Source organism: Apis dorsata, unplaced genomic scaffold (assembly GCF_000469605.1).
Source record: "Apis dorsata unplaced genomic scaffold, Apis dorsata 1.3 scaffold_813, whole genome shotgun sequence".
Taxonomy (NCBI): domain Eukaryota; kingdom Metazoa; phylum Arthropoda; class Insecta; order Hymenoptera; family Apidae; genus Apis; species Apis dorsata.
This window is the reverse complement of record NW_006263951.1, coordinates 206,713-224,787: the sequence shown is the minus strand read 5'-3', so window position 1 is coordinate 224,787 and position 18,075 is coordinate 206,713. Positions and strand designations below refer to the sequence as shown.

The following is an 18,075-nucleotide window of genomic DNA, read 5'->3' as shown; positions in this document are numbered from 1 at the left end:
TTTTTTTTTTTTTTTATACCTTGATCGTTATTTTAATTACCATTCAGAGAACTTTTCAATTAGATTAATAAGGCTATTGAATAAAATAGTAAAAATATTTATAAAATTCTGAATCTATATTAAAGCTTATAATTCCCCCAGCTTCCCATACATCCTAGTTTTTGTTCGTAATACCTAGTCCCTGTTTATATAATTTATACATGTGACACTATCGTTATGGTCGTATTACCTGTAAGATTACCTACAGAAAGCAGCTCGTTTACGAACAGCCTCCAGGCAAAGGATTAAGTAATTTAAACTTTAACGAAGAGTGTTGCAAGATAAAAATTTTCAAAATAAAGAAATATTAAGAAGAATTTGAATTAGTTTAATTCATATAAAAAATTATTCTTCTTAAATAATAGAATTTTCTTCTGGATCCTATTGATTTATAAAATTAATTTGCTAATACTTTTATTTTTTTTTTTATTTCTAATCCTATTATTATATGATCATGTATCATGATATTTTACATATTTTACTGGCATCTACTAATCCCTTTTATTGTCTAGACAAAGATTGCATCGTACTGATCGAGTCTAAGTCTCAGTTCGAGTGGATCAGTCGTTCCTAACACCCGTTGGGAGAGAAAATCTTGATGGAGAAGCGCTCGAACGTGTTTGTTGAGAAAATCTCATTACTACCGAGTCACTGAACTCCACACACTTAGGTTTTCCCAGACGTGGAAAAACTCTTGCCCGGTGATGGAGGAAAATATCGGAAGGAAAACGAAATTGTTTCGTCGTGCATTTGTTGTTCGTAACCTCATCGAATGAAAGGGTAACTTGCTTCATCCTTTTTCGAAGCGAATAAGATACGCTTGAGATTAAAACTTTTCTGAATTATTCTCAAGACTTATTTCTATGTAGACAGACTGCGTTCAGAGCGATAACTATTCTAAAAATAATCACTCTCGAGAGCGATTCATGCTTTACTTTCAAATCTAATTCTCGTATCCTAAGAATATAAAGATAGAATATAAAAATATTTTTTCCAGACGTTACGTTGAAAATAATCCATCCATAAAATTGATACTCGAAAGATCACAATGCAGTATCCACTTGAAAGAAAATTATATTTTCCAGATACAAAATTATATTCTCGAGGATTTCTCTCTCAAATTCTAACGTTCATTCTAACGTTCACTTAACATTAATTTCGCGTTTCTCTTCGATTCATTGAACTCTGAACTTATTCGCGTGATAGGGCTGAACTTTTATAGATCGTGCTACTATATTTTAAATCGCGAAGGGACCTGTTATTTATTTAAAAGACCTTGAGTAGGTATGTAGAAATTCGCGGTAAACTTGGAAAATTCGTTCAGGAATGTAACCAGATTTCTGAAGCCTGATCGATTAAATTGTTAAGATAGTAGGTGTATGTATGTATTCGTTTCGTTTACCTATAGTTGAATGGAATTCTATCAACGTTCAGTTATCTGTAAATTACATCAGAAGGAAATGTATTTAACGTGACATGAATGTCAATAATTGATTAATTTTATCTTAATATATAACTCACGATCGATACTATTAATGAAAATTATTGAATTATCTTACGATCTAATGGCTATGTTTGATAATCGACTAATTAACTATTATAATAGTCTATAAAAATATTTTTATAATGAACTTGAAAAATTTTAAATATTTAAAAAAAAAAATATTCCATTTTTAAATTATATGTGAAAAAGAAATTTATTTAGCCAAAAGAGTTAATTTAATGCTAATTTTCAATACAATTTTGATTTCCTATTAATAAATTCGTCAATGAAGAATTATTATTATATCTATGACTTTTCATCATCTAATCTCATACATAAGTTTTTGTTGAAAAGTCCTTAAAATTCCAAACAGGATAATAATTGAATCTATTTTTATTTAATTTTCTAAAGAATTTTCAAATTTTTTTTAATTTCACGAAATTCTACGAATCAAATATGAATATACGAAATCCGAATATAATAATTATACTAATATTACATTTCAAAAGTAATTTTCTCGATAGTAATTATAATGAATATAATGAATTAAGAAAATATAAAGATGATTATATAAAAAGTTCATGTTTCATTTAATTTTTTGCAATTGTTACGTGTCGTATTATGTATAATAATTTTCCATGCGAAACGCGAAATAAGAATCTCGTTGAAAAGAAAAATAACGAAGAAATAGAAAATAAGTAACATAATACAGCATATGCACAAAACAACCTGATCATCCGACCACTTCCTGTCGATTGACTTGATATTACTAAAGCGTGCACGTTATCGCAATAAATGATCTAACAAAACTGATCTAACAACTTATATTTTTCTATATGTTGCCATGAAACCGAGTGTCGTTTTCTCGAAAAAGTTCTGCTTAAATGAATTTTAAAATTTCGAAATGAAGAAATACAATTATTCTATCTTACGACCGTGAATTTAATTTAAGAAAAATATACGCGTAAAAAAATTTGCTAGGAAAAATAAAATGAATTAAATTAATCCTAACAAAGATTACTATCATTAATATCTTATTATAATCATAATATTTTTGGATATATTTTATGTTAAAAAAATAATTCCGTAAAATATAAATTATAAAATATAAATTATAAAAAGTCCAACGAAATGCCCTCTTTATTAATGCCCTCTTTAATTAAAATGTTCACATCTGACATTTCTTGTATTTTTCAAGATATATTTTAAATCGTTCTAAATTCTACGTATCCTTTTACTTTTAAAATTAGAAAATTCTATTTTAGTGATCTAGAATTAGAATTAATTTAATTTTTCTAACAAAAACATCACAGAAATGATAAAAACTTTTCGCAAATATGTTTTCACAATTCTTCTAAGATATCTTCAGAAGAAGAAAGGCAAAAATTTTGAAAAATAGATAAAAGAGAAAAGCGCTGAACGAAAAGAAAACGAAAAATCAAGAAATATAATAAAGATATTTTTTCTTGTTGAGAATGAGAAACAAATAGAAAGAAAGAAAGGAAAAAAGAAAACGAGAATGATGTCGATCGTGTCACTCATAAATATTGTAAACGTATGAACAGATTTCGTGCTCGAGTAGCCAAACGAAATGTATGGCGCATCGTTACGAGCTAGTCCGTGCCGAGAATTTTCATTTCATTCAACCAGGAACATCCCCTTTTCGGCTCATTGCCGCCTATCTCTTTTCCCTGTGGCACGCAACATCGAGCTTTCTCTAATAGACCTCTTAAACCTCGAAACTTGATTTTATCGATATCAATGGCGTGACGGAATGTACATAATAAATGTGAGCCAATCTTAACGCGGTGCATGGATAAAATAATGAGAAAAAATGGAAGGATCGAATCGTTCTTGGTTCGTAATTCGAGAGATCTATTGGCCTTCGTTTCATATAGCGATTCGTAACGAGCTTAAACACGATTTTTACAAAAAACTGTATACTTATGAAATGAATTAATACATATTTATAATATATATAATTTTTCATATTTATATTTACATATTTATATTTCTATTTAATCGAAAAATGTATACTAATTATAATATATATTTTAATCAAATTATTTATATATTTATGCTTGTAAATATTGTATTTAAATATTTCAAATTTATTAATTTAATTGAGTTATTTAAACATTTTAATATCCTATTTTAATTTTTTAACAGGAATATAATCATATTGAGAAGCATAAATAAATAAATAATTAAATGTAAATTTAAATATTCAATCCTCATAATTTGGAATATTTAATTAATAAATAAATGTTCAATGGCAATAATAAGTCTTGCTCAATGAACCAAGCAAAGAATTGTCTTTTATATAAGTGCAACGTTTAAGATGCAACTATTTATCGTAAAATACGAGTTGATTAATCAATTAAAAGGTTAAACGAACATTGCGTTGTCGACACACTTAAAGTTCTTCTGAGTCATTATATCAACATCAATAATGTTAATATTTCATATCAACGTTGCAAAACGAAATATTATAACAATTAAAAAAAGAACAAATAATACAACAATTAAAAATCTTAAAATCTTTTGAGAATTCCTGTGTGTCTGAAATAAGAATAAAATTCAAATTTTAAATAATAAAATAAATAAAAAATTAGGAAACATATTCTTTGAAATTTCGAATAGAAATTAAAAAAATTTGGATTAAATTTGGACAATCATTCCAGTCGAATAAGGAGAGCATATTTTTTGAATTATTATTCAAATTTTTTGTTGTAATCTCCATAGTTGAGAAGATACATTCAACCAATAACATAAACCCTCAAAACAATTATTAAAATTATGAAATTAATTTTAAAAAATAAATTTTAATTTTAATTTAATTAAAAATTAAATTAAGAATACCATTAAAATATGTTTCCGTGGGATTAAAAAAAGTTCTTAATTGCAAGCTTCGTTAACCAGAATCTACAGCATTGGTCGAATGCTTGAGTTTTATTCTAGAGAATTTTATTGTTAGAATACGAATATTTCCACGCTCACAGATCGATTTTATTATGATTTCGTTACTATCAGATTTTTTGCATTTCTATTTTTTCATGGCGCGACGAAAGTCCGGACTTAAAATCATGAATTTAATTAAGGATTAAACAATTTTGAATAATGATAAAAGATTCCTGCATATCGAGAAAAATATATAATTCTTTTTTCGGAGAAAAAAAACAATAAAATTGCTACATTTCTAATAAAACAGAAAACTCGTCTTTACTTAAGTTTTATTAAATGAAAATATTCTCGATATTTTACGATTGAGATGAACAATTTTCAGAATCTATGTTTTTTTTCATGGCAATATCATATCGTGAAACTAAATGGAAACAACAATGGGAAATAGCAATTAATTTCTTGTGAATTTGTAACAAAAAAAAGAGAGAATATATATTATATTTAATCGGAATATACTTTTATACTTTTATACTTAATCGAAATATACGGTTATACTTTTTTACATTCAATTTTTATGAAAAATTATTTTTTCTCAAGTCACATTTAAAATCTATTAATCCGATAATAATATAGTATTAATAATTTCCAAAGATAATTTTATTATTATCTAATTCCTAAAAACATTTTAAGAAATTTTTACGATAAATTTTCACCATTAGGAATGTCTATTTATTTAAATTCTTTCAGTTTTTTTTTCACAATAATTAAAATTTACTTAGAACATATGTTTTTATGCGCAAAATTATATTTCACAAACTATTAGAATTACCGTATATTTCTATAAAACATACTATACTATACTAACGTATTTTAGTTGAATTAAAAATTAATATATATTCGATATTCTATTTAATTATATATTTTTCATATAAATCATGGTTAACATGAATATTTATCTCATATCATATACTCCATGCAAATGTAAAAATAAATGTATATTACTTACCACCGTTTTTCCCATCTTCCTTTGCTTCATCTCCAACCGGCTGGACACTTTCCTTGCTCGTGTTGCACCCCATTTTCACTTATCTGTTCCTATATTTCTATCCTCCAATCACAAACGCCGTTACTTGCAACACTTATCGTATAATACGCAATTATGATCGGCTAAATGCTCTTTTCGTTAACATTGAGTCGTCAAATAAGGGCCCAGATTATAAGAAAACTACTTGTGTGCACTAAAAGAATTATTAATACCTCGACAAGGACGAATTGGAAAGATCACAGTACAATATTTTTGGCGTTTTCAAAATTTTCGTTTTTCTTCTCGTGTGCTAGAGGTTAACGACACGTCGTAGTACCGGTATATTCGGGACGATTCGTTGGAACGAAAATACAATGATTCTTTGTGATTGGTCAAACTGGACGTATCATGAATTTGATCGCAATTCCTTCTGTTCGTGAATTTAACAACCGGTTAAGAAAAATATATATGTATATATATATATATACTATATATTAAAACACTGTACAAAAGCTACTGCCGGTGAACACTAAACGCTATTCTACGATTATATCACGAACACAATATATCCCGTCGGCGTCACGAGGCGTACTGACTACTGACACTGCCGACGACCCTGCCCTTGCGTCGCGAGTCGTGACTACGCGAGTCGATATAAACATTCTTTCGCGGTTTTGTATATATACACATATATAATTGTATGCGTGCGAAACCTATAATAATATATACATCTATTACGGATTTTACATAAATTTAATTTTAAATAAATAATAATTGATTAAAATTTGATTTTAAATTCTTACAAAATTTTTTTTAAATTCCCACAAAAATGTATCGCTTTCATTGTATGCATCATCGGTCAACTTCGCGCCACTCCCAATTCTTGTGTAATATCCAAGAAGAAAATAAGAATTTTTGCAAGGTTCAATCGATTTCATAAATGGATACTTTACTTAGTTACTTTGTTGCATTGAATCGACAAGACCGGTGGCAGACAGGCGCCAATAATTCTCGTGATTTTCCTGTTTTGTGGAACGAATATCGATTTTGTAGTTTTGATAATCCTTCACGATTTACCGCCGTTAGTGATTCATATTTCACAGACATGGCTTGCACATTTGTTGTTTCATAGTTGCGTGACTCGTGCTGAAAACTGACAAATAGCTTTCGGTATTTTTAATGTTCCTTTGTATATACTATTTTTTAAATACAAAAAATATTAGGAATAAGAAACAATTAATTAAATTTTTAAAATATTTTTAAATATGTAATAAACATTATATTTTGTTTTTAAATGTACAAGATATATGTTTAATTCTAATATTGTGAACTATATAAACTAAAAAACTATATAAACTAAAACTATGTAAACTATATAAACTAAAATATATAAAACAATAAAAAAAAAATGAGATGAATTTAATTATTTTATTTTTTAATCTACTAAAAAATTGATAATAAAAATAAAATTTGATAATAAAAATAGATAAAATAATGAATTTTCCTTAAATATTAAAATATTAAAAAATATCAATAACCATGCTTATAATGACTTAATTTAATTTTAATCTTTTCAAAATTTTTTGAAACTCAGAGGATATTTAAAGTAATAATTTAAAAAACATACAATTTTATTGAAAAAGAAAAAAAATATGTGCAATAATAGGTTAAAATCATATATTCTATATTTTTATTTCTTTATTTATATTTGTATATTTTTAATTCGTTTTATATTCTTCGATTTTTAATTTTATAATATGATAATTAAAAAATAAAATGGAAATATGTACATTTCACATGTCAGAAGTACTCCATTTATAAGCTTCTTCTTGGCGAGCTACTTTTGCATTTTGCGCTTCAAACCATCGTTTTTCATATCCATTACTTCTATCAACTCCATCCCATCTATGACCGGGTTTAATACCAAAACGATTTGGCATGAATGATCCTTCATATTTTGGTGGATCTAAAATTATATAATTATATATCAGTTTAATCATAATATTAGTTAGAATTAAACTTAAGAAATCCATAATATTTTACCTGGTTTCCTCTTTCCTTCTTTTATTTGTTTCTGTTTAATATATTCTAACATAGGATCTCCTTCTCTTTCTTGTTCTCTAAGTATTTTATCCAAATCAGCATCATCTGCATATCTTGCTAAAGGTTTACTCATTTCGTAAAGATCATCTTTCAATTTTTCTTCGTGATCTTCAACTTGTTTTAAACTGATATAAAATAAACGTTTCTTACAAATTTTGAAAAAATAGAAAAAAATTTTATTTTGTGAATTCTATAAAACTTACCCTTTCCCCCATTTAGCATATTTTTCATCTAATTCCTCTTGTTGTTTTTGTCTTTCACGTTCTTCTTGTGCTTCTGCTTCTAAGTTTCGTTTTTTACCTGTTTTAGTGTCGCGTATAACTACTGCTTGGCCAACTCCTGTAACTTCTTTACTAAGCTGAAAAAAATATAATTTTGTAAATTTTTATAATATATAGAATTAATAAGAATTATAATAATTAAGAATTAATCAATATAAAATTTGTTTACTTTGCTAAAATGTTCAGCTTCCCGCTTTTTATATGCTTCTGTTTCTTCTCGCAATGCTTTAGCATCTTGTAGTCCTGCTCTTTTTCCATCTAATGTTTTCTTCATTTGTTTATTAGTATCTCTTTCTTCAATATTTTTATATTTTGATTTGTTTTCTTTGAATATTCTAAAATACAAATATTCATCATTCTTATATCTTTTCAAAATTTTCATTTATTGGAAAAAATATGTTTAATCATTAATTATTAATGAAAATCGTAAAAAAAAAAGAAAATACAAACGAAATTATAAAATAATATTTAGAAAAAATAATAAGAGAATTTGAATTAAGAAATATTAGATAATTAAGATTAATATTAAAGTAACATTTTTTGCACATAATATTTTAAATCATAATCATACCTATTTGATTTAGATTTATAAAAATCTCTATCACTTTTAAATCTATTCGGACTTGTACTGTCTCTATTTTTTTTTTGAGATGGACTCATATCTGAATCATAATATTTCTTATCTGATTTAAAATTTTTATAAGAATGTTTATACATTCTATTTCTTTCTGTTTTTTCATCTCTATATCTATGCCATTTTGATTCATAATTTCTATTTTTATTTTTATCGTTCATGTAAATGTTTTCATTGCTTTCACATTTTCTTTTAGATGCATTAAATTCAGAATTATCTCTTGTTCTATGCTTATGGTTTTTACTTTTTCTTGATGGACTTAGATCTGAATCAGAATCTTTTCTATTCTTTCTAGGCAGACTCATATCTGAATCAGAATCATTCCTATTTTTTCTAGGACTCACATCTGAATTATAATCTCTTCTACTTTTTCTAAAAGAACTCATTTCTGAATCATTTTTATGTATTATATTTTTCTCAAGTTTATATTTTTTATTCTTTCTTGGTGAATTTATATCTGAATTATAATTTTTAATTTTTCTAGGTGGACTAAGATCAGAATCATCTGATATTTTTTCTTTTCTTTTTGTCTTTTTTTTAATTTTATAAGATGGAACATCTGTTTCTTGATTACTATCATCATCACTATTACTTTGTGGAGATTTACATTTAGAATTAATATAACTTCTAGATTTTATTCTAGGTGGACTTAGATCACTATCTTCATCCTTTTGTACTTTCTTATTTCTCTCATCTTTAGATATTCTTGGAGGAGATAAATCATCATTTGAATATTTCTGTTGTATCTTTGACGGACTTAAATCATCATCAGAAATTTTCTTAACTTGTTTAGATTGTTTATTTTCTTTTGCCACACTAGTGATTGTTAAATCACCACTTTCGTCATTAGCTATAATTTTCCATCTTCTTTTATCACTAAAATCAACTGGTCCATGTTCATCCACTACACCGGCTATTTGAGGTGCATCTTCTGCATTGATGAAAATATCAAATTCATTTTCTTCAATTGGTCTTATGTTCTTCAAGTCTATGTCATCATCAATGATTTTTAGTCTGCAAAATACATCTCAAAATTTGTGCAAAGAAATAAATATAATTTTTAAAAATATTTTATATTGATTTGAAAACCAAAATTGAAATTCCTTTTTGCATTAAATATATCTTCCATATTAATATAATAATATATTAAGGAAATGGTAATGAATAAAATACATTTTCTTTTTACTATTTATCATATAAAAAATTTTTTAAATATTATATAAATATTCAAAATGTTTCAATTTAAATATCCAGGAAAATGTGTAAAACAACTACTATAACCTAAAACACAAGGATTTACTGTTGAAACTGTCAACACAAATTATAATATTTACAATTTAAAACTTACGTTTTTGCTCCCAATTTCATCTTTTTCTTTTTCTTTTTTTTCTTATCATCACAATCTCCTGAAGACAAGTACTTTTTTAAATATTCTTTTTGGTCAATAATTTTCTTCTCCATTATGATAGCATATATATCAGCGCGATTACTGTTAGATATTATAATTTTACTATATTTTTTAATATTAATTACGTGAGAATAGTTAAGAACAATGTAAAAATATTAAAAAATGTAACAAATATTGAGAATAGATCAATTACAACTATGAAACTAATGGCGAACTAACAAAATGATGACTGAGCGATTGCGCAGTAACCAATGCACAATAAATTTGCCAAAAAAAAGCAGTAAAATATTTTAAAATTGATGTCTTTTTTTAAATTTTTATTTTTATAATACAATATATTTTATATTTATTATTTAATTTAACATTAATTAATGATGAAATATAATTTCTACAATAAGTGTAAACTTGAGCTATAAGTAATTTTTTTTTAGATAGGATACAATAGAATAAGAATTGTGACTTAGCGCCATCTCATGAGTATTCTTAAAAGACTCTTTTCAAAATACTCCAGAGATGGCACTAATATTCAATTCTGATTCTATCATTTTATTTCTTTAAAAATAAAATAAAATAGAATAAGAATTGTGACTTAGCGCCATCTCTTGAGTATTTTTAAAAGAGTCTTTTCAAAATACTCAAGAGATGGCACTGATATTCAATTCTGATTCTATTATTTTATTTCTTTAAAAATAAAATAAGATAGAATAAGAATTGTGACTTAGCGCCATCTCTTGAGTATTCTTAAAAGAGTCTTTTCAAAATACTCCAGAGATGGCGCTAAGTCACAATTCTTATTCTATCTTATTTTATTTTTAAAGAAATGTCTCTAATACTCAAGAGATGGCGATAGTAATCAATTCTTATTCTATTTCTATCTTTTTTTCCTTATTTACTGTTCTTTCTTTTTATGTTTCATTTGAGGCACTCAGAGATGGCGCTAATGTCATAAGTTGTAACTTATCTCTATCCTTTTTTTATTATTTACTCTCCTTGTCTATTAGTCGCATAACCACAGATGTCAATTGAGCATATTTTTATTTTTTCTTTTTTAAAATTATAATCTATATTAATTCTCAATTTAAAAATTATATATTATATTCTCAATTTTAGAATATATTTCTAAAATAACGACTTTGCAATCATAATATTTCTTGGTGTATATAATATATATGATTTCAATATTTAACACTGATTGATAATAGTAGTAGAATTTAAACAAACGAAAATTTAGTTCTGCAACAAAAAAAGTAAGTAAGAATTATTCTACTAAAAAACAACGCTATCAAAAATTCATTTGTTAAATTTATTTTTTTACTATCTTGTAAAATAAATCATTAACTGTCCAAACATTTGAATATGCAAGAAAACTTAATATCATATAATTTGATATTCTAAAAATTATTCATACGAATATCAATTATCATGAATATTGTATTCATCTTAATGCATAATCATTATACTCGTAAAAAGTAGTATTTATATATTTATACATATTATTAATTGATTAACTTCCTGATTTTCGTATTCGTGCTGATGTATTGTACTGACTTTATCGACTGAGCACATTTGGTCACGGGTTATGAAGAATGATCCAGGATACATTAAAAGACGTTAAAAAAATCTTATCGAATTTATTCATCGACTCTCGAATAATCTTTATTTAGCAAAGTGATATAATAATGTAACAAATCGGGACGATCTAATCCAGAAGTATATAAGAAACTGGAAACAGTACAGAAATTACTAGTGAAAAAAACATGTAATTACGTCGATTGGAGGTGGAAACAACAGAGGTAGGGGAGCGAAAGTGAACACAGGTCTAAGAATGGGCAAGAAGAGACAGATTCCTTGAGTCTTTAACAAAAAGTTTGACGAATTATAACGTAGGACCATCATTATTAATTTTCATTCAATTTGACAATTCATCAGTTTATATTGATTAACTCAACTATTCAAAAATTAACATAAAAAGAAACATATGTGAAAAATGAAAGTGCAAAAATGTGATTGTTCAATCAAGAAAAGCTTGGCTGAAAGAGTGAGATTCCCGTGACGTTCCAAAGAGAGAAACGTAGCGTGTGCAAGGTTATGAGTGTGCTGTTGATGTGATCCAGTGTGTGCCAGTGATTCTCACTGACGACATGCCTGTGGTCTCTATTGCAAAAAATTTTGTATTTGCGACGGCTTGGTGCATAATCAGTTACTGCAGAGCAGTTCTAACGTGAACGTGATCCGTCATCCCTATCGCTGATTCTTGAATATCTTGTTGTATGAAATCATGACGCGAAAGCTGAGCAAATTTTTAATACTTTTTGACAACACAAATCTTTTATATTTTCCCGGTCACTTTTTGTCTGGCCGAGTACTCATTGAATTGGATGATGAGGCTTAGTAAGTATAGAAAATATGCGAAAAATTGCACGAAATCTGACACATGTAATTCATATGTATATTTCTATGAAATTATTCTAAATTGATTGATAAAATGAAATTATTTGTAAGATATTCACTATAGATAAAGCAAATATTTTATTATATTTATATATTTAATGATATATATAGTAATTATAATGATTATGAAATTATAATGAATAAATAATTGTACTTTTAATTAAATAAAATAATAGAGATATTTAATAAAATATTAGAGATCATATGAAAATATGCAATTTAAATAATTATATTTTACCAGATTTATATTAATCGCGATTTTTTTCTTTATTGTAAATTTTCATAATATAAATAAAATAATGTTTTAATAATATGATTAAATAAATTACACAAAATTATTTATATAGATTAATGAACATGTGAATTATATGTTGTTTAATCTATTTTTGTTTTCTGTTCATAATTTTTATCTAACATAATAATTAATAGTAATTAATAATAATATTCCTCAAAATATTAATTTATCACAATAATTTCTAAACTATAAAAATAACTATAAAAATAACTTTCTAAAAATGTAATTAATTATTTATACTATATGTAAGATCAAAACAAATTTTTCTCACTTTTAATCTATATCCTTTTTATTAAGAATACTATATATGTATAAACTACATATTTTTAATTTTACTTTTAAAATTAAATTCATTTCTTTAATTTAATAACATTATAATAATTTATTTGATATATAACAGCGTTTCAGGATTGCATTTTCATGTGATTGGTGAAGGAGTGGTACGTCTACGTAGTCAACGCGCTGAAAGAGTTTACGACAAGGAAAATTATATAGATTTTCGTATGAGATTGCTAGGCGAGCCAGGTAATGAAAAGAAATAGCATTACGGTACATCTAATGTAACTATTAAGATGAAACGGGCACAATGTAGTTCATGATGAACCTTGGATAGTAAGTCTGCGATAAAGAACATCTTAATAGATAAATTAATTTAATATTAGTTTATATAAATATCTATTTTATATATATTTGATAATAAAAAAATCTAAAAAAAGTCTAAATTATAAAATAAATAAATAAATAAAATTTTTAACAATCATTATTGAATTAGAAATATATCTTCAAATATCTTTTAATTTATTATTTAATCAAAAACTTTTCAGTAATTTTTTTAATTGTAAAAAATAAATTAATTTTAATTACAATTATATAGATTTTATCAATGTGATATAATTTGATTTAACAGAACAAATAAATTATTAAGATAAAAATATTAACAGCTTAAGATAACTTTCTCAATTGTAACAAGTGAAAAAAATAATGTATCCGTGAAAGTCGTCGAATTTCATATCTCAATACTATTGTACAAATTTTTCTTTCGTGCAAACGGCGCACCTACAAGCCATGCGACGCATAATAATATCAAAACTGTTCTTTTTCGTTCTCTGTTGCGTACGACACCGGAATTCAGGAGAGGGACCGTCTCTACTATCACCGGGAATCCACAGCTTTCCATTCAAATTAGGCCTGCCCCTGGGCCTACCATCTACTTTCTTGGGTAAACATGGTTGGGTACAATATTATTGCAAAGCTGCACTTCGAGAGCCTGGCGGATTGACACATAAGAATCAGCAAGTCTTCATCGTGATGAATCCCATCGATCTGAATTTAGAACCACCAATCCTGGCAGTAAGTTTCTCTCTTTCTGTCTCTATGTTTCAATCTTTGCATTATGGATGATTTTGTATCTTATATTTATATATACTCTTATTAAAAAACAATAGAGTTGAATAAAGAGTAACTATAATATATTTACTTAATGTTTAATCAATTATTGTTTTCACAATTGTTGGCGACTATTATACTTGTTTTTAAAAATATTTATCTTAAAAAGGAATTCTTGTTTTTAATATATATCTATTCGATGTTATTGCTATTTTTTAATTAATAAAACAAAATTAAAATGAGATTTTTTAAGAAATTTTTAAAAAAATATTATCAGTGATTATAATGATATTATCAGGTGATTTAGAATTATTTATATTATTTCTGAAATTATAAAAATGAAAATTTATCGCATTGAAATATATATATTAATATATCTGCAAATTATTAAAAGAAACTAAACTCTAAAATTATAATTTTTATCACTTTAAATTCTTACAAAAAACTCATATAATAATTTTATTTTAAAGAAATGCAATTTTATCTTTTTTAAATACTAATTTCTAAATTTAAAAATACATATTTAAAAATATGTATTTAAAAATAACATATTAATAAAATAAAAAGGATCACAATATTTATGAGACAGGTACTTATATTCAAATTTATAGTCAGCATGTTTGCGCATAAGTGAACCCGTGATTCATACATTCCATTATTTTATGGTTTGGTTTGAACATCATTATTCGGCTTACGCTTTCTACGTGCAATTAGAACCCTGACACGTGCATCTTAAGTCGCGAAACATTGCCGGTCGGTTGATTTTATTGCAATTGAACGTAGTATTGCACATGTAATGATTTAATTTGCAACTTCGTTTCACGCAATACGCTAATCTATTTTCTAATCATTATTTAAAACACATGCTTTGATGAGTGAAACGAATAGTTATATATATATATATAAATATATAGTTTTCATGTAGAAAAATAATTTTAAAGAATAATATCTATACAAAACCATTTTAAAAACAGATATAACTTTCCTTGTCGACAAAGATTTTGTAAAAAGAATAACTCTTCATAAAACAAGTTTGCACAAATATCAACTATCATTCGAAGATTCAACAAACAGTAAAATGATATAAAACTATCTTTTTTATCGTTCATGTCATCAAAGAAATTACACATACATTAATACAATAACATAGAAATTAGTCACAGTCAGTTTGAAATAATATTCCAAGATTTTAAATGACTTAACATATTTTATGAACATTTAAAATTCACCACGAGAGTCGGTTCTCGTTAAAATGAAATAAGATTTTTTCACGCACGCTTTCCTTCTTATGCATATTATTAAAAGAATTCTTGGGGAATTTTAACATAACCGAGTTCTGAATAATGGTCACCGACCTACGTAGAAAGCGATCGTGATTATTCTGTACTTTTTCCATTTCCGGTATCAATTTTATTTGCATCTGTTTTTGTTTCATGAAAAAATTTCATAATGTTTATATTATTTAATTTCATAATGTTTCTCTTATTTTTTATCATATTTACATTTTATTACAAAATATTCTTCATTTCATTTTTATGAAAAAAATTATAACAAAAGAAAATTGAGAGGAAGAAAAATCTTGTAAGATAAATTAGTTACATTTTATTTTAATTCCAATTTTATAATAAAATAGAAAAAGATGATGTAATAGTACTTATAATAGAAATACGTATAGATTAAACATATATTGATTAATTAAGAATTATATTTATTAAAAATGATATTTTTTTATTTTCTTATTATAAATTATTCCACATTTTTTATTTTATTTCATAAAAATTCTTATCATTTACTTTTTATTTATTTTATTTCATCCTTTATTGATTCTTTCATAAATAATATTACAACATACATTACAATATAATTTATATTTGTTTAATCACATCCATGATAATTTAAGGAAGCAGCTTTCATTTAAATTTAAAAAATTTCTTTGCGTGTTTTGTGGGAAGTAATTCTTATTAACGCAGCCAAATAAATATGTTCACAATATAGCAAATAACACGTAACATAAGATAATTATTACGTAGGCACATGACATTCAGTTCTGAATGCGACCGCATTGTTGATTCAATTGTATAGTCACATTCATTGCACACACCTTGCATTGCATAATCGACAAGTCTTAAAGTGATAGTTGATAGTATCGATCTCCTTTCCCATGGAGAAATAACTGAAATTTAAGAATCTATAGATTGAATCTCAATCTAAAGAATGAGATATTAATTCCTCGAGGAATGTCAGAAACAAAATTTTTAAATTATAATATACAAAAACATATCATAACAAGTAAAAAATTGGATAAAAATATACAATTCTTCAAAATGTTCTTTTTTTTAATAGCAACCTGCAAGGCAAGAAATCGAACAACGAGTTGGAGTCTCTTGTGTTTCCGGTGGCCCTGTATTTTGCAGAGTGAGCCTCGACAGAGGCGGATATGTGCCTGGTGAAACTATTGGCATCTCAGCGACTGTCAGCAATCGAAGCAAAGTATGTATCACATTTCAATTCGACTAACCAAAAGAATTTTGTGCAAATAGTCAGCACAATATAATACTATCAAATATCTCCGAAAATTTAATAGTATAATTTAATAATTATAAAATATATCAAAAATATATTATCCTCGTATTGCAAGTTTCTTGAACGCATGATCTCATTATGACCTCATTATCTGCATCAAATTTTGTATTATTATTACAATCAATGAAATTTATATGGATAATACAATAATGATACTATTATAAACAATACAACTATTATATTATCCAAATGATGCAACATTCATATTTAAGTTTACATACAGGAATTGAAATGATTCAATAGGTAACGATGAAATCAACTAAGGCATCCTTGACCGAAACAATTCAGTACCTGTGTCGCGGTAAAGTGCTTGCAAGCGAGACACGAGAATTAGCAAGTGTTTCCAGGGGGAAAATCCGTCCTGGAGAAGGCGAGGAATGGTTGAATGAACAAATGTACGTTCCTCCTTTACCACCTACCAATCTACGAGGATGTCATCTCATCAATGTTCTTTACCACGTTTATGTGAGTAAAAGTACCGTTATTAAAATAATTATAATTACACGTAGCATGACTAATGCGTCGCACTCTTCTTGCGCTAACATTCTTTCCATAAAGAAAAAGACTCATTTACGGAAATGACTTTCTTTTTCGCAGTTTTTCTTCTTTTTCTTTTTTTTTTTTATTTTTCTATTATGAAAGCGTTATTTGTTACGCTTAAATGTGATATATCAAAAATAATAAATCTCACTTTCGAAATTTTTCTGTGAATTTTTATTTCTAATGAAATTTTATTAGAATTATTTATATGTACATACATATAAATATTTTATAATGCGCTGAAATAATATTCTATTTTGTACTACAGTTTATAATAAGTCCGAAGAGCTTGGATAAAGAAATTAAACTACAAATACCAATCGTCTTAGCCACTTATCCCTTGAGACAGGAAGGTGCCCCAGCCGGAACTGCACCATCGAAAAGGGGAGCACATTATCCATCAACATTGCCAATATTTCGGCCGTGGCTGGACGATAAAGCTTTTGAGATACAGGAGTGAAGGTTTAATTAACTTTCACTTGATAATCTTGATATGCGGTTATAATACATTTTGACAAAAATCATACAGGAAATATTGCGATAATGCGATCAAAAATTTAAAAAAAAGATTTAAATCTTCGGAACAATTAATACGCTTATAACAATACTTATTTCAAATTAAACTTAATTAAGTAAATAGATGTATTTATATTTGTATAACTAAAGAGATTAAAAAAAGATTAAAAATATTTATACATGACATATAGACAATATAATAACATTCCATTTTAAAATATTTTTTTGCAATTAAAATTTAAATTTAAAAGATATATGAAATGAATAAAAATTTCTTATAATTAAAAAAATTTTAGATTTAAAAAAGTTAATAATTTATTATAATTTTTGTTAATATCTTGTAAATGTTTATGATAATAAACTAGGAAATATTATTTACAATATTTTAATGTTTTTTAAATATTTAATAATATTTCATATATTAAAAA

The 18,075-nt window shown here is 25.8% G+C and overlaps 3 protein-coding genes across 4 annotated transcripts in view; 1 reads left to right on the top strand and 2 right to left on the bottom strand.

Moving 5' to 3' along the window:
• LOC102674409 (neuromodulin) overlaps window positions 1-6,052 on the bottom strand; it is a 54,380-nt gene extending 48,328 nt beyond the window's left edge. The window contains exon 1 of the mRNA XM_006623080.2: window positions 5,433-6,052. Within this exon, the coding sequence (XP_006623143.1) occupies window positions 5,433-5,505 (73 nt within the window). The 5' untranslated portion in view covers window positions 5,506-6,052. The remainder of the gene's footprint in view (window positions 1-5,432) is intronic.
• A 248-nt stretch (window positions 6,053-6,300) lies between these two features.
• On the bottom strand, window positions 6,301-10,150 carry LOC102673744 (BUD13 homolog). Of its 2 annotated transcripts, XM_006623075.2 has the most exons (7): window positions 9,817-10,150; window positions 8,406-9,482; window positions 8,004-8,169; window positions 7,757-7,911; window positions 7,494-7,678; window positions 7,241-7,416; window positions 6,301-6,603 (listed from the first exon to the last, which is right to left on the bottom strand). In XM_006623075.2, the coding sequence occupies exons 1-6, from the start codon at window positions 9,927-9,929 to the stop codon at window positions 7,244-7,246; spliced, it is 1,869 nt and encodes a 622-aa protein (XP_006623138.1). In that variant the 5' UTR covers window positions 9,930-10,150; the 3' UTR covers window positions 6,301-6,603; window positions 7,241-7,243. The 2 variants fall into 2 exon arrangements, with proteins under 2 accessions (XP_006623138.1, XP_031369820.1); XM_031513960.1 differs by lacking the exon at window positions 6,301-6,603 and having other exon boundaries at window positions 7,192-7,416.
• A 1,329-nt stretch (window positions 10,151-11,479) lies between these two features.
• Window positions 11,480-17,809, top strand: LOC102673876 (arrestin domain-containing protein 4). The gene is made up of 6 exons (XM_006623076.2): window positions 11,480-12,267; window positions 13,023-13,147; window positions 13,755-13,972; window positions 16,352-16,498; window positions 16,835-17,056; window positions 17,400-17,809. The coding sequence occupies exons 1-6, from the start codon at window positions 12,155-12,157 to the stop codon at window positions 17,589-17,591; spliced, it is 1,017 nt and encodes a 338-aa protein (XP_006623139.1). The 5' UTR covers window positions 11,480-12,154; the 3' UTR covers window positions 17,592-17,809.
• The last annotated feature ends 266 nt before the right edge of the window (window positions 17,810-18,075 follow it).